General features: G+C 38.6%; 2 protein-coding genes across 5 annotated transcripts; one reads left to right on the plus strand and one right to left on the minus strand.

Moving 5' to 3' along the window:
- Window positions 1-1065: 1065 nt before the first annotated feature.
- LOC113043097 (ubiquitin carboxyl-terminal hydrolase 7-like) lies at window positions 1066-17070 on the minus strand. 4 transcript variants are annotated; one of them, XM_026202277.1, is made up of 31 exons: window positions 16687-17070; window positions 13968-14072; window positions 13612-13810; window positions 13288-13426; window positions 13111-13199; window positions 12918-13026; window positions 11537-11667; window positions 11002-11056; window positions 10788-10868; window positions 10605-10695; window positions 10277-10359; window positions 9779-9888; window positions 9326-9503; window positions 7370-7514; window positions 7063-7193; window positions 6706-6840; window positions 5929-6030; window positions 5708-5813; window positions 5485-5577; window positions 5316-5383; window positions 4851-4951; window positions 4607-4760; window positions 4456-4523; window positions 4260-4368; window positions 4084-4161; window positions 3894-3994; window positions 3027-3126; window positions 2730-2849; window positions 2535-2606; window positions 1470-1560; window positions 1066-1378 (listed from the first exon to the last, which is right to left on the minus strand). In XM_026202277.1, exons 1-31 carry the CDS (start codon window positions 16766-16768, stop codon window positions 1272-1274), a joined length of 3333 nt encoding a protein of 1110 aa, XP_026058062.1. In that variant the 5' UTR covers window positions 16769-17070; the 3' UTR covers window positions 1066-1271. The 4 variants fall into 4 exon arrangements, with proteins under 4 accessions (XP_026058062.1, XP_026058034.1, XP_026058053.1 ...); XM_026202249.1 differs by having other exon boundaries at window positions 9347-9503; window positions 16687-16906; XM_026202268.1 differs by lacking the exon at window positions 16687-17070 and adding an exon at window positions 15881-16007.
- A 3049-nt stretch (window positions 17071-20119) lies between these two features.
- On the plus strand, window positions 20120-25130 carry LOC113043124 (UPF0472 protein C16orf72 homolog). The gene is made up of 4 exons (XM_026202311.1): window positions 20120-20590; window positions 21747-21827; window positions 21925-22200; window positions 23067-25130. The coding sequence occupies exons 1-4, from the start codon at window positions 20395-20397 to the stop codon at window positions 23309-23311; spliced, it is 798 nt and encodes a 265-aa protein (XP_026058096.1). The 5' UTR covers window positions 20120-20394; the 3' UTR covers window positions 23312-25130.
- The last annotated feature ends 718 nt before the right edge of the window (window positions 25131-25848 follow it).

The following is a 25848-nucleotide window of genomic DNA, read 5'->3' on the forward strand; positions in this document are numbered from 1 at the left end:
CTGGAGAGAAGGAAAAAAAAAATCAAACAAAGATAGATGTGATCTGCAGGTCTTCTTTGTACTGCACTTAAACGAGACAAACGGTTGCAATTAGTTAAGGAAAAAAAAAACCCAAATGAAACTGTCAGGATCCAAAATAAAACTACACACAATGAATATGAACATCTGAATTGATCTGTACCAAACAAATCAGTGTTTTTAAAGTTTACATGTTCATTCTTTAAATATACATTTTGAATTGTTTTTACAAAGCCGACTATGCACTAGGGAGCGTTCCTTCTGTGCTTAAAGAAAAACAAAAACAAAACAAAAAAATAAACCAATGGTATTGGTTCTTTAATGCTGGTTTCTCTAAATCACAAACCAGTCTTCTATACGTCTGCAACCTCGTGCCAACAAACAGTACAACGAACCTGGAGCCGTCAGCAGGCGACCCCTCCCTTACCATCAGAATAAACCCACAGCCAGTGACAGAGGAGCTAACAAACGGGGAAAACAAACCTTTATGGGGAGAGAAAAAGAAGAAAAAAACCCAAAGGGATATGCAAATCAAACTCCGACCAAAGATTACATTTAACAAAGCTGAGAAATGTAAAACCTTGGCTATTAAGTGCCAACGTGCAAGATGAAGAACAGACGATTTATTTCATTTCTATTTATTTTAAACGGATGCTGTGGCTCTTTACTTTATTACACAGGATTTCCAGAGAAGACGAATTTCTCCAACCAAACGAAGTGAGAAAGAAGAATCGTGTAAACATGGAAATTGACTAGTTGCGCTAAGGGACCAGAAAATAGACAACCATGTCAGGGCAACTAGCAAAAGCCTCAGCCATTTGCAGTGATTTTTTTTTTTTTTTGCTGAAGGATGGAGGAATCCTTTAATTCTTCTGTAAAATGACAAACTCCTCCATCGCTTCCACCTCACAATGCAGCAGCTTTCTTGCCATAACACATTTTTAAAAAAAAAACCCTAACTTAAAAAGAAAAACAAAAAAAAACAACAACAAAATAAAAATCAAAACAAAAGTCTAGGACATACTGTTCCCCCTTGTTAAAATCCAATTCATTCTTCCAGACCAATAGGCAGTCAACAGTTAGAGAAGCCAAATCGAACAGCCTCAAAAAGGAAAACAGGAGCATCAGCAGTCACTCCATTCACTGAAGACTTCATACATGGTGCTTGTGTACCCAGACAGCAGGTGTTAAAAGTGGTGCACACAAGAGGTTTGGTTAAAGTCTTTAGTATGGTCGGTTAGAGCGGGGACTTGTCAGTTGTGGATCTTGATCGCTTTTTCCAGATACGTGTAGCGACCTCTCTTTGGAGCTTTGTTGAAGTGGTCGAGCCCTAACCATGGCCTCGGGTGGGACATGTTCCCTGAGAAAGGACCGAACATAGTAAAGTTGGCACATACATAAACATAGTGTGTACTTATTGAGATGTCAGAGGTCAGAAGATCGTAACATACCTGGCTGTGGCTCAAAGTCTTTCAGATTCACCTCGTAGTCTTCCTCGTTGATATACTGGTGCCGGCCCATCATCACTATTGCAAACTTGAACTAAAAGAAAATGAAATACAGGTTTAAACTTGTTTTCATGTCAACTGTTTTAAGTTGACGGAGTATAAGTACAAAAAAAATAAAGCACAACTTTTTTTTTTATTACAGGTTCATCTCAAAATTTGAATATCATGGAAAAGTTCTTTATTTTTTGTAATTTAATTAAAAAATTTAATTACTTGACTGACTTGAGATACAGAATGTTTTTATTTTCCTAAGCTGCAAGTCGTAATCATCAGATTTAAAAAAATAAAAATAATAATAATTCTTGAAATATTTTAGTTTGTGTGCAATTAGTCTAGAATGTAAGAACATTTGCTTTTTGAATAAAAAAAAAAAAAAAACTTTTCCATGATATTTCACATTTTTTTAGGTGCACCTGTAGATTATTAAAACTGTATGGAAAGTATGCTTTGATAATTCAGGTGCTAAACAGTGAAAAAAACTGTACTTTTCCATGAAATAATTTGACTCAATATATAATACAATATTTTTGTCAAGTAATTATAAAAAAGCATTTATAGATAAACAATTTCTTTAACAAACAACTCGAAAAAGTTTAAATCATGCGAGCATATCCTATGCAGCTAAAATAAAAAAAACTACATAACTAAAAATCTTTTTTTTTTACCATTGTTAAGATCAATATTTTAGGTCCACCATCAAGTGACAATAATAGTTGAATTATGCACTTGCTGAGCCATTAAACCATTTCAAGTCTCAAGGATATTACTTAATTCAATCTTTTGTTTTAAGTCCAAGGTAGTATTATGAATAATGCTTTCCCATCAGTTTATAAAGACAATGCAAATTCAATAAAATTCAATAGCCTTGCAGGAAAACATAATAAAACACAACATAGCAATAGTGACAAAAGGAATGCATTTAAGGGTTAATGTGCAAAATATTTCCAGGTTGGACAATTCACCGACACATTGTGATTACATCTGACTCATTTGTAAAGCTTCTCTTACCTTCTCAAACTCCTTCTCCTGAATGTCAAGCATGCTCTGAATTCTCTTCATCACTTCTCTGAAGGGTTCCCCCTGCCACAATAAATGCATGCATTAAAACGGACACGACATCCAAACCGAACAAATGACAGCCGTCCACCTACACGGCAAACAAACGACAGCTGCCCGCCTACACAAAGCTCTCAGCTAACACACCTGACGGATCTTGAGCAAAAAGGGAATTCCGAATGTCCCAAAGACTTCCTTGTGGAAATGTGCAACTGGAATCAGCATTTCATTCTCCTTGTCCAGGTCCACTTGGTCAGGAGGGATTTCCTGCCACAAAAGAGATCGAACTTGTTTTAAGGGGGAACAGCATCCTCAAATAAAAGTGACAACTCCGATGCCAAATCATTTTAAGAGGTTTTCACTAGGGAACAGATCCTTTGTTGTGGACATCAGCGAATGATGCGCTTTGAGGGTTGGCGTGTATGTGTATGAGCTCTTTCTTACCTCTATTCTGAACGTTCGACTGGCTGCTGGAGATAAACATTCTAGCAATTCATCTTCCTGGTGAACCCCAATAATTTTGTAGCTGACAATTTCTAACAGCCTACAGAGAGGGCAAAAAAGACACCGTTAATAATAGCAGTGACCAGTGAAAGGGATTAGAAAATTGGTCAGAGCAACTCATATAATAGATCCGCAGCAGAGTCATTGAGTTACTAATGCATGATTGGCTGATATATCAGATATATCAGTCTGTTATCTTTTCTCATCCAACAAGTCATAAAAACAATACATTTTAAAAGCATTGTCACACGAACCCCATGTTTGTGAGAACTTTTAAACCTGTCAGTTTAACTGTAAGAAATGTTACAATATCACAATGCCTGGCCTTTAAAGTGCTATGTACATGTGCAGTTTGGGCTCAGTTAAAGTTTTTTTAAATGGAGCAAAATATTCAACCGTCTATTCAAAGAACACTCAACATTGGTAAAACACACCAATGGTTCTTGAGCACCAAATCAGCATATTAAACTGATTTCTGAAGGATGTGACAAGTGAAGACTAAATAAATACAGCCTTGTTGAGGCTTTTCAAAAACATGTTTTACCAAAATTCCATACACTATTAAACTAGTAACGGATTACTAGAAAATTCCAACACTAACCAGGCTTTTAAATTATCTAAACCTCACAAAATAAATGGAGCATATAGATAAAAAAAACAAAAAAACACCACTAAACACCAATTTTTTACTGCACTCAAGTACCTTAAAGACCTCTCAAAGCAGATGCTGAATAACAATAATAAAGACTATTAGCATATGGAAATGCTTGATTAATGAAAAGTGCACTGAATTAAGAACAGACAGACCTCAGCTTCTCTGAGCCTTTGTCGGAGAGTTCCACTGCCTTTTTGCATTCCTCCAGAAGGTCCCGAACACAGCCATGCTTGTCGGGGTATAGTGTGATCTCCTAATGTGAGGGAGAGAAAACACTCCCACTGATAAGTGTGCAGAACATTATGGAAACATACATTATGCAAATGAGTAGGACTTTCTTACCTCCTCTCGAAACATACTGTTGAGCCAGATGGCTTTGAAACTCCTCCTGTTCTCAAAGTCTGTAATCTTCATCTTGAGCTGTGGGGAGGCAAAACCATGAATAAATCAGATACCCGGAACGTGACGGCTTGGAAGATCTCATATTCCCTTAGAGGAAGATAAGAGCTCTCCTTTACCTGCTGGTAGTAGAGCTTCTTCGGCTGCCGGGGCTTGAAAAACTGCAGCAGGTCTCTGAGAGTGCCTTCATAGTTGTGCCTGAGTGGATTTCCAGGGCCGTCTCTGTACCTGAGAGGAAGAAGAAGAAAAATGCAAGTTTATGGATAAAAACATAAGGGAAAGACGTCACACCAAACTGAAAATTAAAAGACGTACCCCTGTGACTTGAAGAACTGCAGGAGCATAGGGTCAGTGTTTAACCTCTGCGCAACAGTCTTTGCCACCTGAAAATAAATGAATTATGATGAGATGATATTCCAGAGGTTTCTGGCGGTAGATCAGCATTCTTATCTACTTATCTACTAACCTGGAAGTAGTTCATTCGGTTTGACAGTGTCACAACAAAGCCTGGGTCATTGTGAATGGTCTTGTCACAGAAGATGACATCCACACGGTGGTACAGGTCTCTGAAGTAGTCTTTTGCAGTAGGCAGCTCACTGGTTTCATTTTCAGGATCGTCCCTAGTGGCCATTCATCAGAAGAACAATCAATATCACGGCCCCGTTAAGTGCTGCGAAATGAATTTAGAAAATAAGACAACGAATACTTACTTCTGGAACACAATTATGTCTCCATCCATCAGCTCATCCAGAGCCTTGTCCAGGGAGACATCGTAGTCTTGTATTCGCTCTGTTAAATTCGGTTTAACTTCCTGTAACACAGAATGCACCATGTTTTAGCGATATATATTCCTAATATCAAGCTCATGGCACACATTTACATTAAGAATGCATGTAATAAACCAAGACTCAACAGCTTGAGGTCTCTTATGCATACCAAGGCCATGTTTATTTGACCATAAACTGTAATATTGTGAAATAAAAATCAAACTACATTGACTAGGGTGACTAAATTGACTTAATTTTTTTTTTAAATCTAGCATCACAGGAGTCCTTTAACCGGTTTAAACCACAATTACTACAGGCATATCATGCATCTCTAATAACCACTTTCTGTACAAGACTACAAATGAATAAATGGATGATTAGGAATACAGTGTAAACCAACAGTCTTACCTCATAGAGGATAAGGCTAGTTCCCTGCTGAAACCCTGCTCTTTCACACATAACGGGCAGCAAGCCTCCTGTTTGGGTCAAGGTTAGAACGGATTAAGAATCAGAAAGGACTGACTATCATTACTGTTTAATGAGAACAACCCTATTATACATAGCTTTGATTACTCACGTATTTTACAGGATATAGGCGTGTAGATATGTCCACAATAATTTAAGCTTCTGGTTTTTGGATCATACATCTTCAAGAACAACATAACATCATCTGAAAATGAAAACCGGGTTAAAAGTTTGATGCTATCAGAACTGGAAAGGTTTTGTAGGCCATTTTACTCTTCAGTAAGAATAAACAAAACATAAAATGGTTCTGAATGTATGTACATGTCGAAACTCACGGTCTTTGTCAAACTTGGGTAACGTTGCACCGCTGGCGGCCATTTCTGGATCTACGGTTTCCAGAAATATTGTCCATGGGTTCTCGTTATCGCTCAAGTCGATCATCTGTTTGTGACATTGAAATGAACAGCTTTATTCTCCCATACAGAGCAACACAAGAAACAAGAATGACTTTAAAAAAAAAACATGAGTGTTTAAAAACATGAGCACACAGACTTACAGACTTGTTGCAATCTGCTTCATAATCCAACATAGCCGGCCGTTTAGTCCCGTTGCTTCTGGCCTGCATTGGCCACAGTCTCATCTGGTCCTGTGGGAAACCCTGGAGGAAAAACAGTGCATCTTCATGGACAGACCAGAAAACAAATGCAACTAATCTGATATTAAATAAATGTAAATACCAACAAATGTCAATTTACAAGCAACCTAAAAAGCTAGAACAAGTTCCAAATATTTTAGACATACATATAAATTAAATATATTTTTGTGTGTGTGTGTGCGTGTTACTCTTGGGTACTAATAAAGACACCTTGACATTGAGATTGTTCCAACTAGCCTAACAGATTTTTCATAATAGACAATACTGCTGCTTTAAGGATTTGTAAGCTCCCAGAATGCACTGATGAAGCAATAATTAATAATGTGATTACTGTAGCAGGATTATCTTTTAGCTGTTTGCTCACACATTTGCTGTGTGATGTTAAAAGCTCATTTTTACACAGCTGGATGATTGTCACTATGAAACAAATCAAAATATTAATAACTGCATTGAAGGGCAGATTTTGAAAAAGGTTAGGTAGGAGAGTTCACTTCATTATCAGTCATATAAAACCATAAACAAAAAAAAAAAAAAAAAACGTGGTTGTTGCCAACTGACAATTTGCTGAACGAGAAATCTATAGTTGCTTTTCAAGTATTAATGGCTGATATTTTGGCAGGGCATTTTGTATTGGGAATGAATACATTTATAAATAAATTGTGCCAAGTGGAGTCTCACCATGGTCTGTGAAAGGTTCTGAACAAACTCAGCCAGAGTGGAGCTCTTCAGAACTTTGAACACTGTGTATTTGACTTTTTCTTCATCATACATGTCGTTGCCCTGATGCCCGCAGAACTGGTCTTCTGTCACCATCTGCAAGAACAAAGAGTTAGTATTTGTTAAACAGAAACACAAAGTAGCATAGAATTATTCAACAACGCCCACTCTAAAGATCTAAACTGAAAAGTCTATGCAAACAAGACCTAAAGTGACCCATTTTACCTGCCACACCAAGTGGACCAAAACATCTTCCATTTAGAAGGAGGTTTGAATATTTAAGAGCGACTGATTTAATCGGGCATTATGACACCTTACCTGCACTTGCATGTAAAGGTGTGCCTCCTGCCTCTCCTTTCTCTTCTGAGCTTCCACCCTCTTCTCCTCCTGCAGCCTCTCCACCAGCTGCTGAGGAATATCCATGTCTGTGACCGGCTGCAAGACCTCACCTGGACATGACAACAGCACTTATGAGCACAGGGAAAACAGGGTGGTGTCTACAGGTGCCAGCCACTTATTCAGTCACAAAGTGAATTTACCTCAAGCTAAAAAACAAAAATAAAAAGTGAATTAACCTCACAGGAGGTGTAAATAGGTTTGTATGTGTATATATAATGGCACTCACTAAGCTTGGACTCTCTGATGTACACCAACATGTAAGCGTTGGTGCAGTGACGCACTGACAAGTCGTCATCGTGACCGCCGTAATTGTGTTCAGTGGCCTCTTCTTTAGTGCACCGTGAAACGACGTCATCATCAAATTTACACCACTGCAGCAGGGAACAAACAAACAAACATTATGAAGGCATGTGGGAGTGAATTTCATAAACCACAAGAGATCAAACAAAAGTCACAATGTTTGCCACCAGACTAAACACTAGAAGTAAATATAAATACAATGCAGGGCTCCAGACTAACATGAAAACAGGTGGCACCAGCACCTGAGTTGCACCTGACATTTAAAAAAAAAAAAATAATAAACCACATTTTTGTTAGTGTTACATAACATTGTAAATATTTGAATTTTGTACATTTTGTTCCACGTAAACGTTTTAAACTTATTATTGGCCTCTAAACTTTCATTTGACAAGGAAGTCAGGAGAAATAGGAAACAACTAGAAAAGAGAATGAGGAATGGACCACAAGCCAGAACTCTGCATGCAAACTCTGTCACTGAGGCCATGGGGAAGTCATGGCCTGATGGTTAGAAAGTTTGACTCCTAACCCTAAGGTTGTGGGTTTGAGTCTCGGGCCGGCAATACCCTGAATGAATCTCTAAATGCTCCCCGGGCGCCAATATGGGTCACCATACTTGGCCACGTCAAATCACATCACTTTTCTTTTCTTACAATGCAAGAAAGTCTATAGCATCAAGATGACAAAGTTTCAAGTATATTTTAAAAACAATTTTCATATTCAACAAATACACTACCAGTCAAATATTTGGTGTCAACAAAGCCTTCTTCAGACTGTCAGTACAAATCTGAATATTTGGGTTTCCTTTTGGAATCTGATTTAAATGACTGACTGTCCACATTATGCATCACAACTGTTCAGATCTGATTTTTGTGTCCTGTGGCACGCTCTCTTTTACTGAATATCTGCATTGGTTTCTATGGCAACAAATTATGCCTATGTTAAAACAACAATAACAGCAATACAGTTTGCAATGCAGATGTTGTCTCAGAACATAACAAAATGTTGCCATCTTATAAGGCAGTGGCAGAAAGGTAGGAAGCTGGAATGTGTGGATTTATTACATGATGCTGTCTCCGCCGATCTCAAAACTCAAAGAGGTGTGACAGACCAGCTGTATAATGTCATTTTCTGCTTGACGTGCACTTCACACAAGACAACCTTGTTTCTGTAAAGACATTCAGCATGCTTTTTTGGTTTATGTCTTTATATTTTACCTGCCGTCAGAAAGTGACATAGGGCTAAACAAATCTTTGGTCAGACTGGAACGGATTTCCAGAAATACGATTTGAACAGGAATTCAAACCACATATGAATGCATCTTGAAAAGTACTAGTAAAAACCATACTTCATGTGTTTTGTTTTTTTTACATTCACACTTGCTAAACGTGATCGGATTCCCAACAGATATGAACAACAATTGAATTTGGACAGACAGTTTTTTTTTTTTTTGTCTCTTATACTCCACCAAGGCTGCATTTATTCAAAAATACAGTTTAAAGAAAATTAATATGTTGATTATCATCATTAGAATTTACTTTTTTTTTATTTGAATATGTAATAAAATGTAATGTATTCCCGTGATGGCAAAGCTGAATTTTCAGCAGCCATTACTCCCGTCTTCAATGTCAAGTAATCCATTATTAGAAATCATTCTAATATGCAGATTTGATGCTCAAAATACATTTCTTATTATTACCAATGAAAACAGTCACTTCTTATTTTTATTGTTGATGTCCATAAAACACCAAAATTCATTTTCAGTCTGGAGCCCTCCAATGCTTTAAGGTTATACTTTACAAATACTGACAAAACATTCCATGTAATCCCAACCCCTTAACCACGAACAGAAAAATTAGGGACCCCGGAAGTAAAAGGTTCTCACTATTGGTGCGGTGACACTCACTTTGCCGTCTCCTTTAGGATTAAGGTAGACGACGTAGTGACCCCCGTGGTTGTCTCCACTGTGCACCAGCACAGCGTGGAGAATGTAGTTGGCCGGGTCTTTCACATCTGGCTTCTGCAGAAACTCGTCCAGAGGTAACTGCTCTGGGAATTCAAACCTGCAGGGCACAACATCAAGTATCAGGCTCAGCCAACATCATGAGTGAAAGAGCAAGAGATTATGCCAGAAAGATAATAGGAGAGAGTGCATCTTAAAAGCAGCCTCCAGTCCATATTCAAGTAAGTTATCATTTCGATGAGTCACTCTCACAAAGATATTTTAAGAGCTTAATCTGCCCTCTATGCAGGACATGCATTTATTCAGACCACCCATAAATCACAATGTTTATTTCACAGAAATGATTCCATATTTAGTGGTGGTTAAAATAGTTACCTGTCGTTTATCTTAATATTTTGGTCTGTCTGAGGGTCGTACATGAACCTCATGAGCTGTAGGTGCAGGATAGGAGGGAAGGTCAGGAACTTTACACCCTTCTCTGCTTCCTGGAAGACAAATGAACCAGTCAAAACTCAAATAAGTCAAAACTAATATACAGATCAGCCACAATAAGATATCAATTATTTTATAGAGAGTTAAGCCATGGTCACATCAGCAAGACCTCAGCAAATTTAAGTAGGCCCGTTGGAGACTGTCAATGGGGTATCAATGCACCACTTAGATGTCAATTGATACTGCTGCTTTATATTGGTAAACACTATAAACTTCCATGTTAAAAGTTGTGCAATCCAAGTGGGCAATTTTTTTTGCCTCATGTCCCTCACATGCAATTCCAGATTCTTTTGAGATGACTGCATCTCACCGTACAAAGGTAAATGTGACCACACTTTTAGGGTGGTTAGCATTGGAGGGTGATGTATGCAAACCCCTCACCTGTAGACCATGCTCCCCTGCATCGTATTTGTTATCCCCATCCAGCTGTTCCACTGCCACATAATCCTTGAATGACTCAAAGACTGCAGGGCAGAGGAGGAGTGTTAGTAACACACCCCAACACAAGTACATCCGGAAACAATGCAGTCCTACACAACATTATTAAATGGCATCTGAAACAGTCTGAGCAGAATTAGCCAATCTGGTCTTGGAATTAAGTTCCAAGATGACAGAAAACTCATACATTTATAGACCACAATACAAGGAAGGCCTTTCCGGAACAGAAGGGAGGACAGCAAGACAATAAATCAGAGAAAGCCACACTTACTGTTTTTCTTTCCTTTAATGCTGAGTTGGATGTCGTAGTAATCCTCAATTCTTTCTGACCGGTAGTCCACATGCTTACACTGGATGTAGGACTGAAATGGAGGAGAAAACACCCAAATGTGCTGAGGCTGAATAAATGAATCTGATACAGAACGAAACCACAGAGAGAGTCCCGGTGACTTACCACCATCTTCCCCCGGAAGAGCTTTGGGATTGTGCCCTCCACACAAGTTCCTTTCATCTTGTTCTCCACATTATCCAACAGCTAAAATTGGCAAAAATCACACAACGGTTGGACCCAAATCACACTCATTGAATCTGACATGACAAATCCCTCAGATGATCAAGAAGTTAAAAGAGAAAGATCCAAAGGGACCCATGGAGATCAGGCTGCTCACCACTCGGCACAGTTCCTGCACATCATGCTGCATGAAGCTGTCTAGAGTCTCCCATCTGAGGAAACAGACACACATTTATTTATTGCTTGCAATGTTTTAGAAGTTCTTGTTAAAAGGCTGTTCTCTATAGATTCCCACCAGTAAGAAGTGGAATCAAGAAACAAACGCATGTAGTTTTGGATTTTACAAGAAATAAAATGAATATGTTCACTTAAAGGTTCATGGCCAGGGCACTCAAAGTTGACCCAAAATCATAAAAAGCCTTTATTGCATCATGGCTAGAATAATTAGAAGCATGTACAAATAGCACACTTAACTGGAAAGAAAATCGGGGATTAAATGGATTTGGAATCCAGAAAAATTAGCAAGAACATCCACTACTGAGCATTAAAGACTAAGACATTTAAAAGACAACGACGAGGAAAAACATGAAGCTCGCACTTCACGTCTCGCTCAAGAATGTCAACTGGCAGACGTTTCGTATATCAGTGCCCGATTCAGTGCTTGTAAACTGAACATTCAAAAAAGAACCTACCCAAAAGACTTAGTCAGCTTCTTTGTCCCAACAGGCTTATCACTGTGTTGGAGCTCATAGAACACCCTCTGCAGGGCAAGGGGAACGCTTTTAGAGGAATCATCTCCCTCAGTAGGCATCATATAAACTGCCTACAAAGCAAAAACAAATAAAGTTCTCCGTCACATGCACAGCATCAACCTGTACTTTTCTTCTGAAAACTATTACATATTATATAACGAACATGCAATAAAACATCAATATTCAAATAATGCATGCATGTTTTCAAATAAATGCTGTTCTTATGACTTCATATTGATTAAAGAACCTGAAGAAATGTATTCACATACACATCAAATCAGCATATTACAATGACTTCCGATCAAATGACACTGAAGTCTTTTTACTGATTGATCAAATAACTGCAGACTTGATAAGCAAAAGGAGACTTCGTTCAGAACCATTTTTACAACAATCTTACTGACCCCAAACTTTTAAATAGCAGTGTATAAAATCGTAATAAGAATAAGACGATAAAATCATGGCAATTAAACAAGTGGTGAAAAGTTTAGCCTGTTAATAACAGGGTTTGCTGTGGAGAAAAGCACAGGGACACAATGACACCAGCTACGATAAGCAGGATAGTTTTTTTCCACATTTTCTTTCCACCATAAAGTGTATCCCCATCCAGCGAGATGTATGACTCTAATAAGAACCAAAATACTGCCACACTTTGCTGCACCTGATCGCACACTGCATCTTCTCTCATCACTGCAGTAATGCATCCACTTCGGTTAGGTAAGGGATGCAGTTGGAGAGTAGGTTATATTTAATTGGAATTACAAAAGGCTATCGAAAACAATTTACAAGTAGGAATTGTATTTTTAATAGTTATTTACTTGAGCAAATCAAGAGGGTCTGGCTGCAGACTTGCACTCTCAGACACTTGCACTTCCGCTACTGGATTTGCCGGTCTTGTCTTTTTCTTGCAGGACCCTGTACGTTATAGTACTAAATTATTTGTAATCGTTTAATCACCACCAAAGCATCGTCTCCATTGGCTACACGCACGATTTGTGTTGATTGCAAGGGACGTGCAAGTGGCGATTGCAAGTGACATTGTAATTTAGTTTCTTTTTTCTTGTCTTCACCACCTGGCTACTGTTGTAAAATGTTGAGAGATTCAAACAAAAAGTTATCAATAAATAGAACAAAAAATAAATAAATAAATAAAGGCTGCAAGTGACATCGCTAGCGGATGCACAAGTGTCTAAGAGTGCAAGTCTGCAGCCAGACCGTTCTCAAATCCAAAGCAAATGTCAACTGGTACAAAGTGCATTCTGCAGGAATAACAAAAAAAAATTTATCTTCTGATTCTGATAATGCAAGGCAGATTTCTCACCCGCCGAAGCTGGTTTGTGAAGAAGAGAGTCTGTAACAAGCTGTTCATGTAACACGTGGCTCCTTGATTCTTCAGCCCCACGTAACCAGTGTGTTTCTTTGAATCCCAGCTGCAAGTAAAATGGTGACGTCAGCTACTGTTGCAAAAGCTCAGCAACATTGAGACATCAGTAAAAATATAAGAAAGGACTTACGCCACACCGTGAGGTGCATCAGCTTGAACATAGACCTCAAAAGTGACCTTATCATCCTCCACAAAGCCCCGCTCTGGATCAGTCACATCCTGAAATCAACCAATATAAGCTAATTAGATGTTCACCTCTGATAACACCAGCTCAGCAGACACATTCATACGAAACACGTCAACTTACACTCCACGACATGAAGTTGGAAAAGCCCCAGTCGTTTTCCTTGTGGAAGAACAGGTGACTAATGCGGCGGCTAAAGGATTTCTCATCGTCTTTGTAGTTGATTATTTTGAGCATGGCCTGAGCATGACATGACCAGGACCTACAAATGAGGAACAAATAAGGTTTGGTTCCTTAAAGGGAGGTAGAATGCTAAATATGTATAAAAAAAAAAAAAAAAAAAAAGCCAAAGAGTATTTACTATTAGCACAAAGAAAAGGAGTCAGTTAATTCAAGGTCATCACTGAGATCTCTAAACTAGAAAATGTAATGGCAGCGATTGCTTACGTAGAGTCTGACTCCGCATTGCACTGCAGGAAGAATCCAACGCTCTTCTGGTGAGGTCTGTCTGGGTAAAAGCGAGGCATCACCATGATCTTCCAGGGCAGATTTCTCACGAAACAGGGTGGGCTGAGAACAGACTCACTCAGCCTGCTAAAGCGCTCCACCACAAAGCGGAAAGTGGCTTCTGAGCGCCAGCTTGTGTCTGTTATGAAGTGTTGTATAAAAAAAAATAAATAATAATTGTTAGATCTGCAGATGCACTTTCATTCAAAACTCGAAAAACTATAAAAACACACAAAAGAAGTGTATATACATATATAAATAAACATGCATGGTGCTGATGCATGCATGGTGCTTACCGTCCTCCATGTCCTCCTCTGTGTTGTTGTGTCCGTCCGCCATAGCCACGTTCCCATTGATGACTGGATTCTGGGGAATTCTTGGAGGATCATCTGGGTCCCCAGCTATGAAAACAAAACAAGACCGACCCTTATCAATTGTAGTGCTATAATGCATGAGGTTTATTCCCATAAAATTTCTTGCAAACTCACTCTGATTAACAGGTAAATAAATTCACCCAGGAACATCTTTCAGCAAAATACTAATCATGATCATTCAGAATTAAGCAAGTGTTGCTCTACATATAACAATTACTTACTTCATGTACACTACCTCATATATATGTATGTTTTATAAAAAAAAAAAAAAAAGACCACAGTTAAAAACCACTGAAAACTAACAGTGACAAAGCAAAATTTGCATCTGTAACTAAAGATTCTGAAGCACTACCCAAGGCATCTGAAATTATGTTCACAAAAGCCCATGATGCAAAGATGATGCATTCCTCATACTATGTATTTAATACGTATGCATATATGTCTCTAAAGTCCCATTTACGATTGGGACACTCATATTTCTGATACCAGAGTTTGAGAAATTGGACAGAACATAAACTTTAAACATTGCACGGGAGAAAACTACAGCTGTAGTGACAATTTTATTCATTTTTACCCACAATACCTACATGTCTGGCTTTCTCTAGCCATTACTATCATGTATACGTCTACAAATAAATAGCCATTTTATTCTACTGGATATTAACTACACATCTTCAATACATTTTGCCTTTTGATAAGATTCAATGGTGTTACGTCCTGTATGATTCAGATTCTTTCAGGCAACAAAGCACTTGAACACGGTCACTTTAGAAGCGGAAAGGACATTTCCAATAAGTGAATGTGAAGACAGCAAAAAACGCATGTAAAAACAAAAACTGTTTCTGTTCCCGACCCGTCTAAGTGGGTGGTTCTTGGCTAGAAAAAAAATAAAGATGCAATGTGAACCCGACATTTTGCTGTTAAAAAACAGGCTTCACAGCACCATTTAGAGTTTCCTTTGCTCAATCCTAGGCCTGTGGTAAGTTGTGTAATTATGTGCATTGTATTGAAAGGTCTAGTGCGGATCACTGGACAGCAGCAGCAGCAGCTGAAACGCCCCCACACGTGCACTGCAGAACTTTGATGAAACGCAGCACAAAGATTAATGTCCTAAATGCAACGATTAAAAAAAAACACAGCCATCTTCCACTGCATTTTAAAATGCTTCCATCGCGATCGCGTGTTTGCACGACCCCCAAAACATAAAAATAAAAACAGCCAAGGGAGCCGTAATCATTAAAAATGGCGAGCGGCATCACAGCATGACTCGTTATACAATGAAGCAGCAGAAAATCCCCGCGCGCCGTCGGCGGATCCCCACGCGCTAGTCCTGACACACAGTCTGCCTAAAACGCATCAAATCTTATTTACAACCGACAGCATGGGTACTCCCCCCATATTATTAATAATAAAGCTGTCAATGAGGAAAAGAGGCTACGTTAATGACTGGTTTGAGTTGATCCGATCGTTTACCCCCCTCCCCCTCCACACACATATAGCCGCGCTGCTAACGTCTCCCTCCGCAAACAGAGCTCTTATTCTCGGCAAACCGTGTCATCCTACACTATCCGATGAGCAAATCAATTACTTGTTTCGAGGATCCTTTGGTGAGCCATGACGCGCTGCAGGCCACGCCGTCACCCAGATATAAACAAACACCGACGCAAGCAGGCCTCACAGAAACCGACCTGTGCAAAATACAGTCCACCATCTTGGAATAAAACGGCCATCCACTCCCCCATCGAGCCACAACACTTCCTATGCGAAATGCATCCAAAGGCAATAACAACAGAAACACATTAATAAGACAATGAAACCGCTAAATTCAACTTAACTGATCAGGTATCGCACAGAAAGCATGTCATCGTGTATGCAGCTCAGGAGCGAATCAGTTCAAAATGGTGCTGTTGTCCAGCAATCATCCTCTGATGCTGTTTACTTGACTCCACCAGCACTCAACAGTAAAAAAAATAAATAAAAAAACACGTTGGCGGGACACATGGATTTGCTGACTATTGCAGAAAGCCATTCAATCACAACTCACAGCACGAACTGTGTAACGTTAACGTAATATTGACTTACATGTATACATTCTGCACGCCAAATACGATTTCGTTCGGGAAAATAACTAGCTTATCTGTGAGCATTGATGCTTTTTAAAAGTTGTCCACAGGATCTACAGGTGTAACCGATGGGCTCCTTACACGTTACAATTTACAGTTTAGTAAACAGAAGAGCTTAAAGATTGGTCTGCGCCACGTTAATGCAGGCATCATATAACCTAATTAGGCAAACGCTAAAAGAAGACATTTCATCTTAAATAACGGTCACATAAACAGCATAATTTAAGTAAAACAAACGATACACGGGTTTTAATAACAACGTTGCAGTGTAATGCAAGTCAGATGATGAGGTAAATCAAATATGATGGACTTTTTGCTGACTGGTTAAACTCCGCATGCTGCGAGGCAAGTAAACGGTTAGCTGCTGGCTAACAAGCTATCGGGGTCACAACATGCGACACAGTGGCTCGCATTTGAAAAGTGAAGTAGTTAAATATCTGGCTGGGTGAGTTAATGTTGGCTGAAGTGTTAAATGAAAGGCTGTGAGCGTTTGGTTTTCGCTCGAGGCCTTGACGTACCCTCCATCTCCATGTCCTCGGGCTCGCTGAGCTGCTGCTCGCCGGCTTTCTGCTGCTGCTGCTGGGTGTGATGGTGGTTCATGTCGGCGGCTGTTACGATGGGGTGATGCCTGGGCTCTTTGTCTCCCTCGTGCTGGTCTGGTGGTTGTTCCGCGGGCAGTGGCTGCTGGGGAGTCGGAGGACGCGGAGGTGGAGTAAACAGGTCGAGCCTTTGCGGCTGGGCCTGCACCAAGACGACCTCGGCCTTGTCTGCTGTCAGTGCCGGAGATGGAGGAAGGGAGGCCGGTGGTGGAGCAGGCAGAGAAACGCGGACGTATTTGCTCGCTATTCGCCCAATCTCGGCGCCTGGGTGAAGGGGTTTAACGTTAAGGATAGTCGGCGGCCTCTAGCTTCTGTTTAACGAAGGCCCGATGAATGAAGCCCCGGCTTTCCCCTCGTAGAAGTGCGGAGCGAATGCAACTCACACCAGCATGCAGCCGGGGAAAACACAGATGGCCCAGCTGAAGCTAGTAAAAGTGAGAAAATAAGAAAGACTACGCCTCCGATAGATTCTTTTAAATACAACTTTCCCTGCAATATTTCCAGTCCGTGTGCTCCTCCGATTGTCCCTCTTCTGGGGGGGAGCGAGAGAAAAACCTATCCATTCAAACCAGACTCTAATGTCTCTAAAATCGCACTCATTTAGAAGTTCAAATTCACAAAGATGCCCACGTTTCTCCAAGCCGTTATCACAAGTGAAACAAACCTGAACATCTAACGCTCAGTTTCACCCTGAAGCGGCATCCCAAAAATCTATTCAAAAGAGCAAGGTAATTTTGCCCGGTCACGGCCAGAGCCTCTCTCACCCGCTCCCCGGTTTATGATCAGTTCAGTTTGAGGTAAAACTCAAAATGGCGGTCGCGCTCTTCTCTGTAATGTCACATCCGCATGGAGGTGCAAACTGTGGCGCACAGCACGAGCGCCTCGCGCAAGAGTTTATTCTACCTTAAAGCGTTTATCCTATATTTTTGTTGTTGTTTTTTAAATATTTTACTGGTTTATTTATTTTACTGACAGCAGCACCCCCATTGCCTATGCAGTATGTGTGTTGTAGGCCTATAAAATTACGGAATTGTAATTTATGATTTTATTCAGCAATTATAAAAAAAATACAAATAATAATAGCTTATTGATTCTTCTTCAGACATGCGAGGAACATATCCCCCCTTTATTTTCTTCATGGAAAAACCCCCAACATTTCCGCTTTGAAAGCTAGATGGTCCATATTGAATTTCATTTTCTCATTATTTTATCAAAATTACTTGTCCAAAAAGTTCCACTTGTCACCACCACTTGTGTGCTGTTTTATATTATACTTGAATACATTCGTTTTATATTCTACATCACTGTGGCCCCAAGCTTTCATGTGATGTGTTTTAGTTCTCCATCAAGTTGTATAAATAGTTATATAAATATCTAAAATAAAAAGTTTGAGATAATTTCCCTTAGATACAGAACTTATTGCTGCTGCATTAGTGACTTGTTTAAGGAGACCACTGCATCTTAATTATTATTTTTTTAATAATAGATTAATATTTCTGTTCCCCCCCCTTCCTCCTATTATGTATATATATATATCATTTCAAATTATAATATGCTTGCCTTGTGTTTTCTTTTTTCAAAATCAGAATTAATGTATGGTTGTATATATGTAGATATGTGTATGTATCTATATTATATATACTGTATGTCAGGGCCAGCCCAAGCCTTTATGGGGCCCTAAGCAGAATTTTATTTGGGGGCCCCTCCGTGATTATCCACACTATAAATATAACACATCTATTATCAATTTTACTTGTTGTAACCATTTTGCTTACATCATACCAATGCTTTTACCCTTCTATGATTTTTAATTGTAACAGAAGCAAACTCACAAGAGTGGTCAGGTGTTAATTTGCACTTTGCACTTAAAGTGGTGTAGTAGCTAAATAAACCAGCAGACAACAACAACTCTTAATCTATAGTTAGCTAACTGAGGCATAATGATATTGGAATATAACAGCAAAACCCCAAAGGTAGACTAAGGTAAATAATGTAAAGCTGTTATTAGTACCAATTTTATGAAACAGAATTGCTTTATTATAAAAAATATATACCCAGGAAAGGTTTTTTACACAGAAGACAAAACTTAGTAAAACTTTATATTATATTGTATTGGGGTTGCCAACATTGGTTGCCTGGCTGGAGTAAGATACATAAATATAACAAAATAAAAAAGAAAAATACACAGTCCTGTACCCACTGTTCTTCCATAGTGCACATTTACACTAAAAAGTCTATATCATATTTAACACTACAGTTGTGAGTTTTTTTTTTTTTTTTAAGATTAACTTTTTATTCATAGTAAAAAAGACTTTTAAGATGAAAAAGTCATGTCTTGCTTATGGATTTATTATAAAATGACTATTATACCAATATATATATATATATATATATATATATATATATATATATATATATATATATATATATTTACTTTTAGTGTACTAAAGTATGAATAAATATGTTAATTATTAATGGTATGCGGGAGCTCCTAAATATATTTAGCCAGCAGACTTGTCGCTGTTGTAGGTTTGTTACTCTGAATTAACTCTGCATCACCTGCACAGATCTATTTTGACATCTTCTTTTCAGATCGTTCATTTCGCTGTTTTTATGCAGTCTATGGTCCATTGCTACAATATTTATCACTGTCAAAAGTGTCATGACAATGACTCGCGGAACAGTTCAGCTGATTCACTCGCGTATTTTTATTTTACACTCGCTATGGATGATACATACTATTAGATTAATTATTTAATATTGCGTTTTTATAATTACCATTGTCCATTGACACAATAAATAAATAAATAAATAAATAAAATAAATCACGCTGAAATTTCTTGCACTCTTGGGAGCCCCCTGGTGGGAACAGCGCATAGTTCGCTTGTGCCTTTGGCCTGATCTCTGTTTTTTTGTCTATTGTGTATTGTTTTTACATATTTATTTTTACTCAGTTATTTTTATTTTGTTATCTGTGTCTTGTCATTTCTCAACCTGTCTGTGTTCTGGAAGCGACTGTCATCACGACAAATTCCTTGCGTGTGTAAGCAACTTCGCAATAAAGCTCTTTCTGATTCTATATTTAAATTATTGTTACTATCTATCCGATCTAAAATGAACAAAAGAAAAGCAAAAGAAAAAAATAAATCTTAATATTTTGTGATAGGCCCATATTTATTCTACAAATATATTTTTTATTTTATTTTTTAACCATGCCTTTTTAAACTCTTTGAAGGGAAAAATGCAAATGTTACAAAAATAATTAAACGTGTGCATTAAAAAAAATCTAACGTTAGCATGTAGGTATTTGGAGGCATGCGCAAAACTAAGCAGGCGTGTTTTAAATCTGATCCGCCCACATTAAGGGATGCCTGAAACTGCGCAGGGCAAAAGCGACCCTCTAACCGGGCTGGACAGCAACAGTCCTGGGTAATTAGATTTCGGCGTCACAAAAGACAAAACATTTCACGTAATTTCGTTTTAACACAAACCCGTACTTCCAGAACTAAGGACATTAAACGACATTTATCCGGTGGTGTTTGATTTCAAGAACGCCAGCTGACCCACGAGAGCAAGAAATCACTCAAAAACCGAGCAGAAGTTGACCGAAGTTTCTCAGAATTCATCATGGAGGAGAAGAAGGAGGAGAGCGAAGCGGAGATCCACGAACACGGACCCGAGCACTGGTTCTCCAAATGGGAGCGCCAGTGCCTCGCGGAGGCCGAGACGGAAGAACCGACCGAGGAGGAGGTGGATCAGAACCAGGAGAAACTCTGGCATCTCTTCCAGAATTCCGCTACTGCTGTGGCGCAACTTTATAAAGGTCTGTACGCAGAGAAAGAGACCCCATCCGCGGCCCTCGGACTTTAGTGGCTCGGCTACAAAAGCCGTCCGCTTCTAGAAAAATATCGCGTAAACGCGTTGTTTCTAGACTGAACCACGCCTTTCGACTTAAAAATCCCATATCGGTGTCATTTGGCCACTAAAGTGCCAAAAGCAGCGTTTTATTCTTGTTTTTTCACCGTGTGAATGATAACTAACGTTAGCATTAGCCGCGCCGGTCTGGCTGTGTTTGACAGTTTGTTCGTTGTTGTTATATTGGCCTTGCTAACCGGCTAGTCGGAAAGCCGGCTAGCTAGCCCTCAAACATGAGTTTTTTTTCACTCCACTCGGCTAAACTGTTCTGTATTGAACATTTACGTTTTACAGGCGTAAGAAATGACCAATTTTGACACAAAGCCCTGCCGGTTAGTGAGCTAGCATATGTTCTATTGTAGTTGTTTCAAAACCAAGTGTACTTAAATGCCTAACCATTGTGCAAAAGAGGCACGTTCGAGCACCTATGACACACTAATATGTCGTTTCTCAATAGGGTTTGAGACACAGCCATTGTTTAGTTAGCACAAGGGATATCTGAACTCGGAGAGAGTTCTTTTACCCCAAAATCATTGCGGATATTTGTGTCAACATTAAGTAATATGGGGGTTATTTTTTGTTTAAACTGCAATAGTATAAGCCTTATATAAATAGATATTTAGTGTTATTATATATTTATATATAGCTTTTAAGTTAATTATGATGTGCTCAACGAATGCGTAGAATGGTAAGTATGGTTAGGGACTTTATAACCATAGCAGCGCAAGGTTGTTGGTTCGATTCCCAGGGAATACATGTTAGGTAAACATTTTTAGCCTGAATGCATCGTAAGTCGCTTTGGATAAAAGTGCCTGCTAAATGCATACATTTAATTTAATAACTCCATCTAAATGGCATAGACATGATTTAACCCATTGCAAAAACAGCAGAATTCATTGTGTATTGTCTACACCGATGGAAAAAGTATTTTCTATCAGTTTCCTTTAGTGTAAAGGTTAACAATAGAAATCCTATCTGAATGCTTTCCTGGCAATATTTTAGTTATCTCTGTTGTCTTTCTTTAATATCACATGAGCATCCACGACTTTATTCCTGTATTGCAGACCGAGTCTGTCATCAGCAGGGACTGTCATTGTGGTCTCCATTTCAGAACGCTGCAACAGCAGTGACTAATCTTTACAAAGGTAATTCATTGCATATACGAGTTTACACATATCTAGAGCCCAACACTGTTGAATACATTGCATATGTAATTGCTTCCGACTGTGATCTGTTCAATAGAAAGTGTAGATGCACACAAGAGGAGCTTTGACTTAGGAATCCAGATTGGTCATCAGCGACGTAATAAAGATGTTCTGGCCTGGGTCAAAAAGCGAAGGAGAACTATACGAAGGGAGGATTTGATAAGTTTCCTCTGTGGTAAAACGCCACCACCAAGGACTTCTAGAGCAGCCCCCAAACTGACTGTCATGTCTACCAACCGACCACCATCATCAGACACAGTATCATCTGTAGAGACTGATTTACAGCCATTCTGTGAGGCCATAGCACTACATGGTAAATATCACTGCCCGCTCACAGTTAAGATATAGCCGACTGAGCATGATCGTCCAATGCAGTGTGCCTATTTGTCTTAACATTTAGTGATTGCACTTTGTAGTTGACACATGGCGATTATTATTTTGATATTATTGACTACTATATAATGTTATCTGCTTGTTAAGTCTGACAGGGTCATCACCACTTCCGGGTCCAGGCGCTCTACGTATGTTGTACCACAAGAAAACAACAAATGGTGCTAATTTACACACACAATGAAATTCAAATCATAACCTTTATCGCCATTCCAAAATCCCAGATGGCCAGACAGTGTTTCATCTTTTGTAAATCGTTAAGATAATCGCATCTGTAGACTTTAGTGTATGCTGTTTTTTTTTTTTTTTTTTCATAAGTTTTGCTTGTATGTGTAATAAGAGTAAATAGTGCTCTTAAGCGAGATGGTATTCTCAATTGAAACGAGTGGAGTCTTAGACCCGGAAATGACATTTCTTGCTGCACGACTTAACAAGCGGATATATGTATTCATCTCACAGAAAATGTAAAAAAATTATGTGTTGATTTAACATTCTTGTTTTTGCCAATCATTATGAGAATTATTTGTAAAGGGCTGGCAGGCATGGTTCAGGTTCAAGGACAGTATACCTACACCTAGAACTCTTTTCATAACTCTACAAACATAGCATCACTGCAATACACTGGAAACATGAAGTTGCGTTCAGTTAAACCCACCACATCTTTAAGGTGTATTATTATTCATGGGTAGCGAATGTGGTGTTGACAGTTGCTCAGTGTTTTTAAAGTGTGAAGAGGTGCACGTGATGAAACCTGAAAGCATGTGCATTAAATCTCATCTTTGGTTCCAGGACTTAGTGGTGCAATGGCCGGCATCAGCGTCCGCTCCAGCACTCCCGGCTCTCCGACTCATGTCAGTGGCAGCTCAAATGCAGGGCGCAGAAGGAACGGACTGCACGATGTGGACTTGAACACTTTTATATCTGAGGAGATGGCCCTCCACCTTGGCAGCGCAGGCACCAGGAAGCGGACCTCGGTCCAGTGCGCCGATGTCATCACAGACTCCCCGACCCATAAACGCAACAGAATGCTCTGAACTCAGTTGTTGTTCTCTATGCTTTGTGCTGCTTAAAATAAAAGCCACTTGATCCTCAACACTTGCGTTTCCTCATAAAGGAAACTAGGGGTGCAGTACACATGCATATTCAACACAGGATGCCATACAGTGGAGGCTAGTTCATACCGCTCCATGCATGTTGATTTTTATTAGATTTTTTTTGCAGTCACCACACCACAGTCAAGTGACTGCATTATGTTTTTGAGTTGTATGCTATCAGTCCCCATTTTATTGAAAACATTAACTAAAACATTACAATATCTAATAGGCTATTTTTAGTTTACAATATCTCCTAGTTGCGCTTCCTAGTATTGTCAAGCTAATAACTCAATGTTTGTTTTCAGATAAAGGTGTCTGCATTACACCCGTAAAAATAAAGCTGCTTCACGATGCCATAGAAGAACCCTTTTGTCTAAATGGTCCCAAAAAGAACCTTTGACATCTGATGGACCTTTCTGTTTCACAAAAGGTTCTTTGTGGCGAAAGAAGGTTCTTCAGATCACAAAAAGGTAAGAAAGAGATGGTTCTTTGTGGAACCAAAAATGGTTCTTCTATGGCATTGCTGTGAAGAACCTTTATTTTTAAAGAGTGTAGCTCATTTCCCATCAGTATGTTTTCAGTTCTCCTTTGCACATGCAGTTCTGTTGTGATCAGCTTAGAAATGTGCTACATTATTAGACGTACTTGAAACTGCTGCTGATCTATATGTTTGTGTTATGTTGAGAAAGTTGCAATAATGATTTTGCACTAATACTTTTTTTAAGTGAACCATATAGACATCAACAAAGAAAAAAAGGCAAAGGAAGTGAGGCTTATGATACAATGGTGCAATTGTTGATATTTCACATTTCAAGGCTGTTGCGATTTGGCTTAGGGGTTAGGTGAATCTTTGTGCTGTAAGAATGATGTTCGACTGAGCTTTCTCTCAGGAGAAGTATGGAAGTAGAGAAAATCGAAGGGTCCTTAAAGTGCTTTGCAATCCCAGGTCAGAGGATTTGGGGAGCTGCACATGTACAGTCCAGCTTTGTGCTGATCTATAGAAGTCAAGCTGTGCTATGACTCCCTTAAAAGTAGAAATATAAGTTAATAAGAGCTCCTGGGTAATGGAAGTGTGTGCTCTTTTGGCTGATGCACTAATATACCACTCTTGATTTAACATGATGGCTTGTCATTATTTCTTATATATACGATACTTTAGATCGAAAGGCCAATCAGTCCTCACGCTGACGTAGTGTTTGGCATGTCAGGTGACTCTGGTGGTGGGAATCATGACGTGGAGTGTATTTTCTGTCATATCCCAGTCAAACTGCTTCATGCATACATATTTAATTACAAATGTTTCAGAGCCAGTTTGATTTATTTCTGTAATATGAATATTGGCTTTTTGGTTATTGATTTCATTACTAATTCCATAAACATTTTTTTTCCATAAATTAACATGGATCTAATATTGACTGCTCTGAAAAAGAAATGTTTATCACTGATTGAATTGTCACGCGATGCATTTTGTTAATTTAAAGGTCAGGATGTAGAGCTAACATTTTGTTAATGTCGTGTTGGGAATATTAGACTTTTATCCAAAACATCAATGAAACCACAGTTGCCATTTTTGACAAACTTTAACAGGCTAAGTTATTAAAGTTACATTTGTATATTCACATGAATTGAGTATGTTTTGTTTATGGTATTTTGACGGAATTAGAATTCGTCATATCCACTTGAGCCTGAAAACAGCCACTTGCACCTCTACTGATTAAAGCAGGGGTACTTGTTCAGTAATTAAATGGGTCTTAATACATCAATTGTGTCAGAGCAGAACAATTTGCACATAACTGCACATGTATGAAATGTATTAGGAGTTCTGCAAAAAAGCAGAGGCACAAGTCAGTGATTGCAAAACCTTACTCCTGACAAACTAAATCTTTACTGGAAGCACATCTATGGTGGATTTATCACCGCGATTCTTGTGACTTTTGCCATAGGTGTGGACCGTATTAACTGTGAAGTGCTTCAATAACTGATGCTCAGCTGCCCTCTTGTGGTAATTAATATACTAACAACAACAACAAAAAGTTATTGACCTATTTACTTATTTATTTATTTGTGAAGTAAATGAAAATATGCGCTAAACAAAAATTTATTATTAAATTAACTTTTATTAGAAAATTAAATAATTTAAATTATAAAAATAATATATTTAAAAAAGTCCTTTCTTAATCCTATTCAATTTTTACAGAAATTGTAGTGTTGATTGCATTCAAAAGCTCAACAACTGAGCCTATTACTTTATTTTTATAGAACATTAATTTAAAGTAGTTCTAAATTATCTAGCCCATGCTGAGCCAAAGCTTTAAAAATTGCATTTCTCTTATTGATATTTGTACAATTATTTAATTTATTTTAATTTATTTGCAAATAGCATTTTATTTATAAGCTTTATACAACTGAACTGAACCATGCCTTATAAAGTTGCACAAAACAAAAACAAAAAATCTAATCTCTTTTAACTGATAATT

This window comes from Carassius auratus, chromosome 3, assembly GCF_003368295.1.
Source record: "Carassius auratus strain Wakin chromosome 3, ASM336829v1, whole genome shotgun sequence".
Taxonomy (NCBI): Eukaryota; Metazoa; Chordata; class Actinopteri; order Cypriniformes; family Cyprinidae; genus Carassius; species Carassius auratus.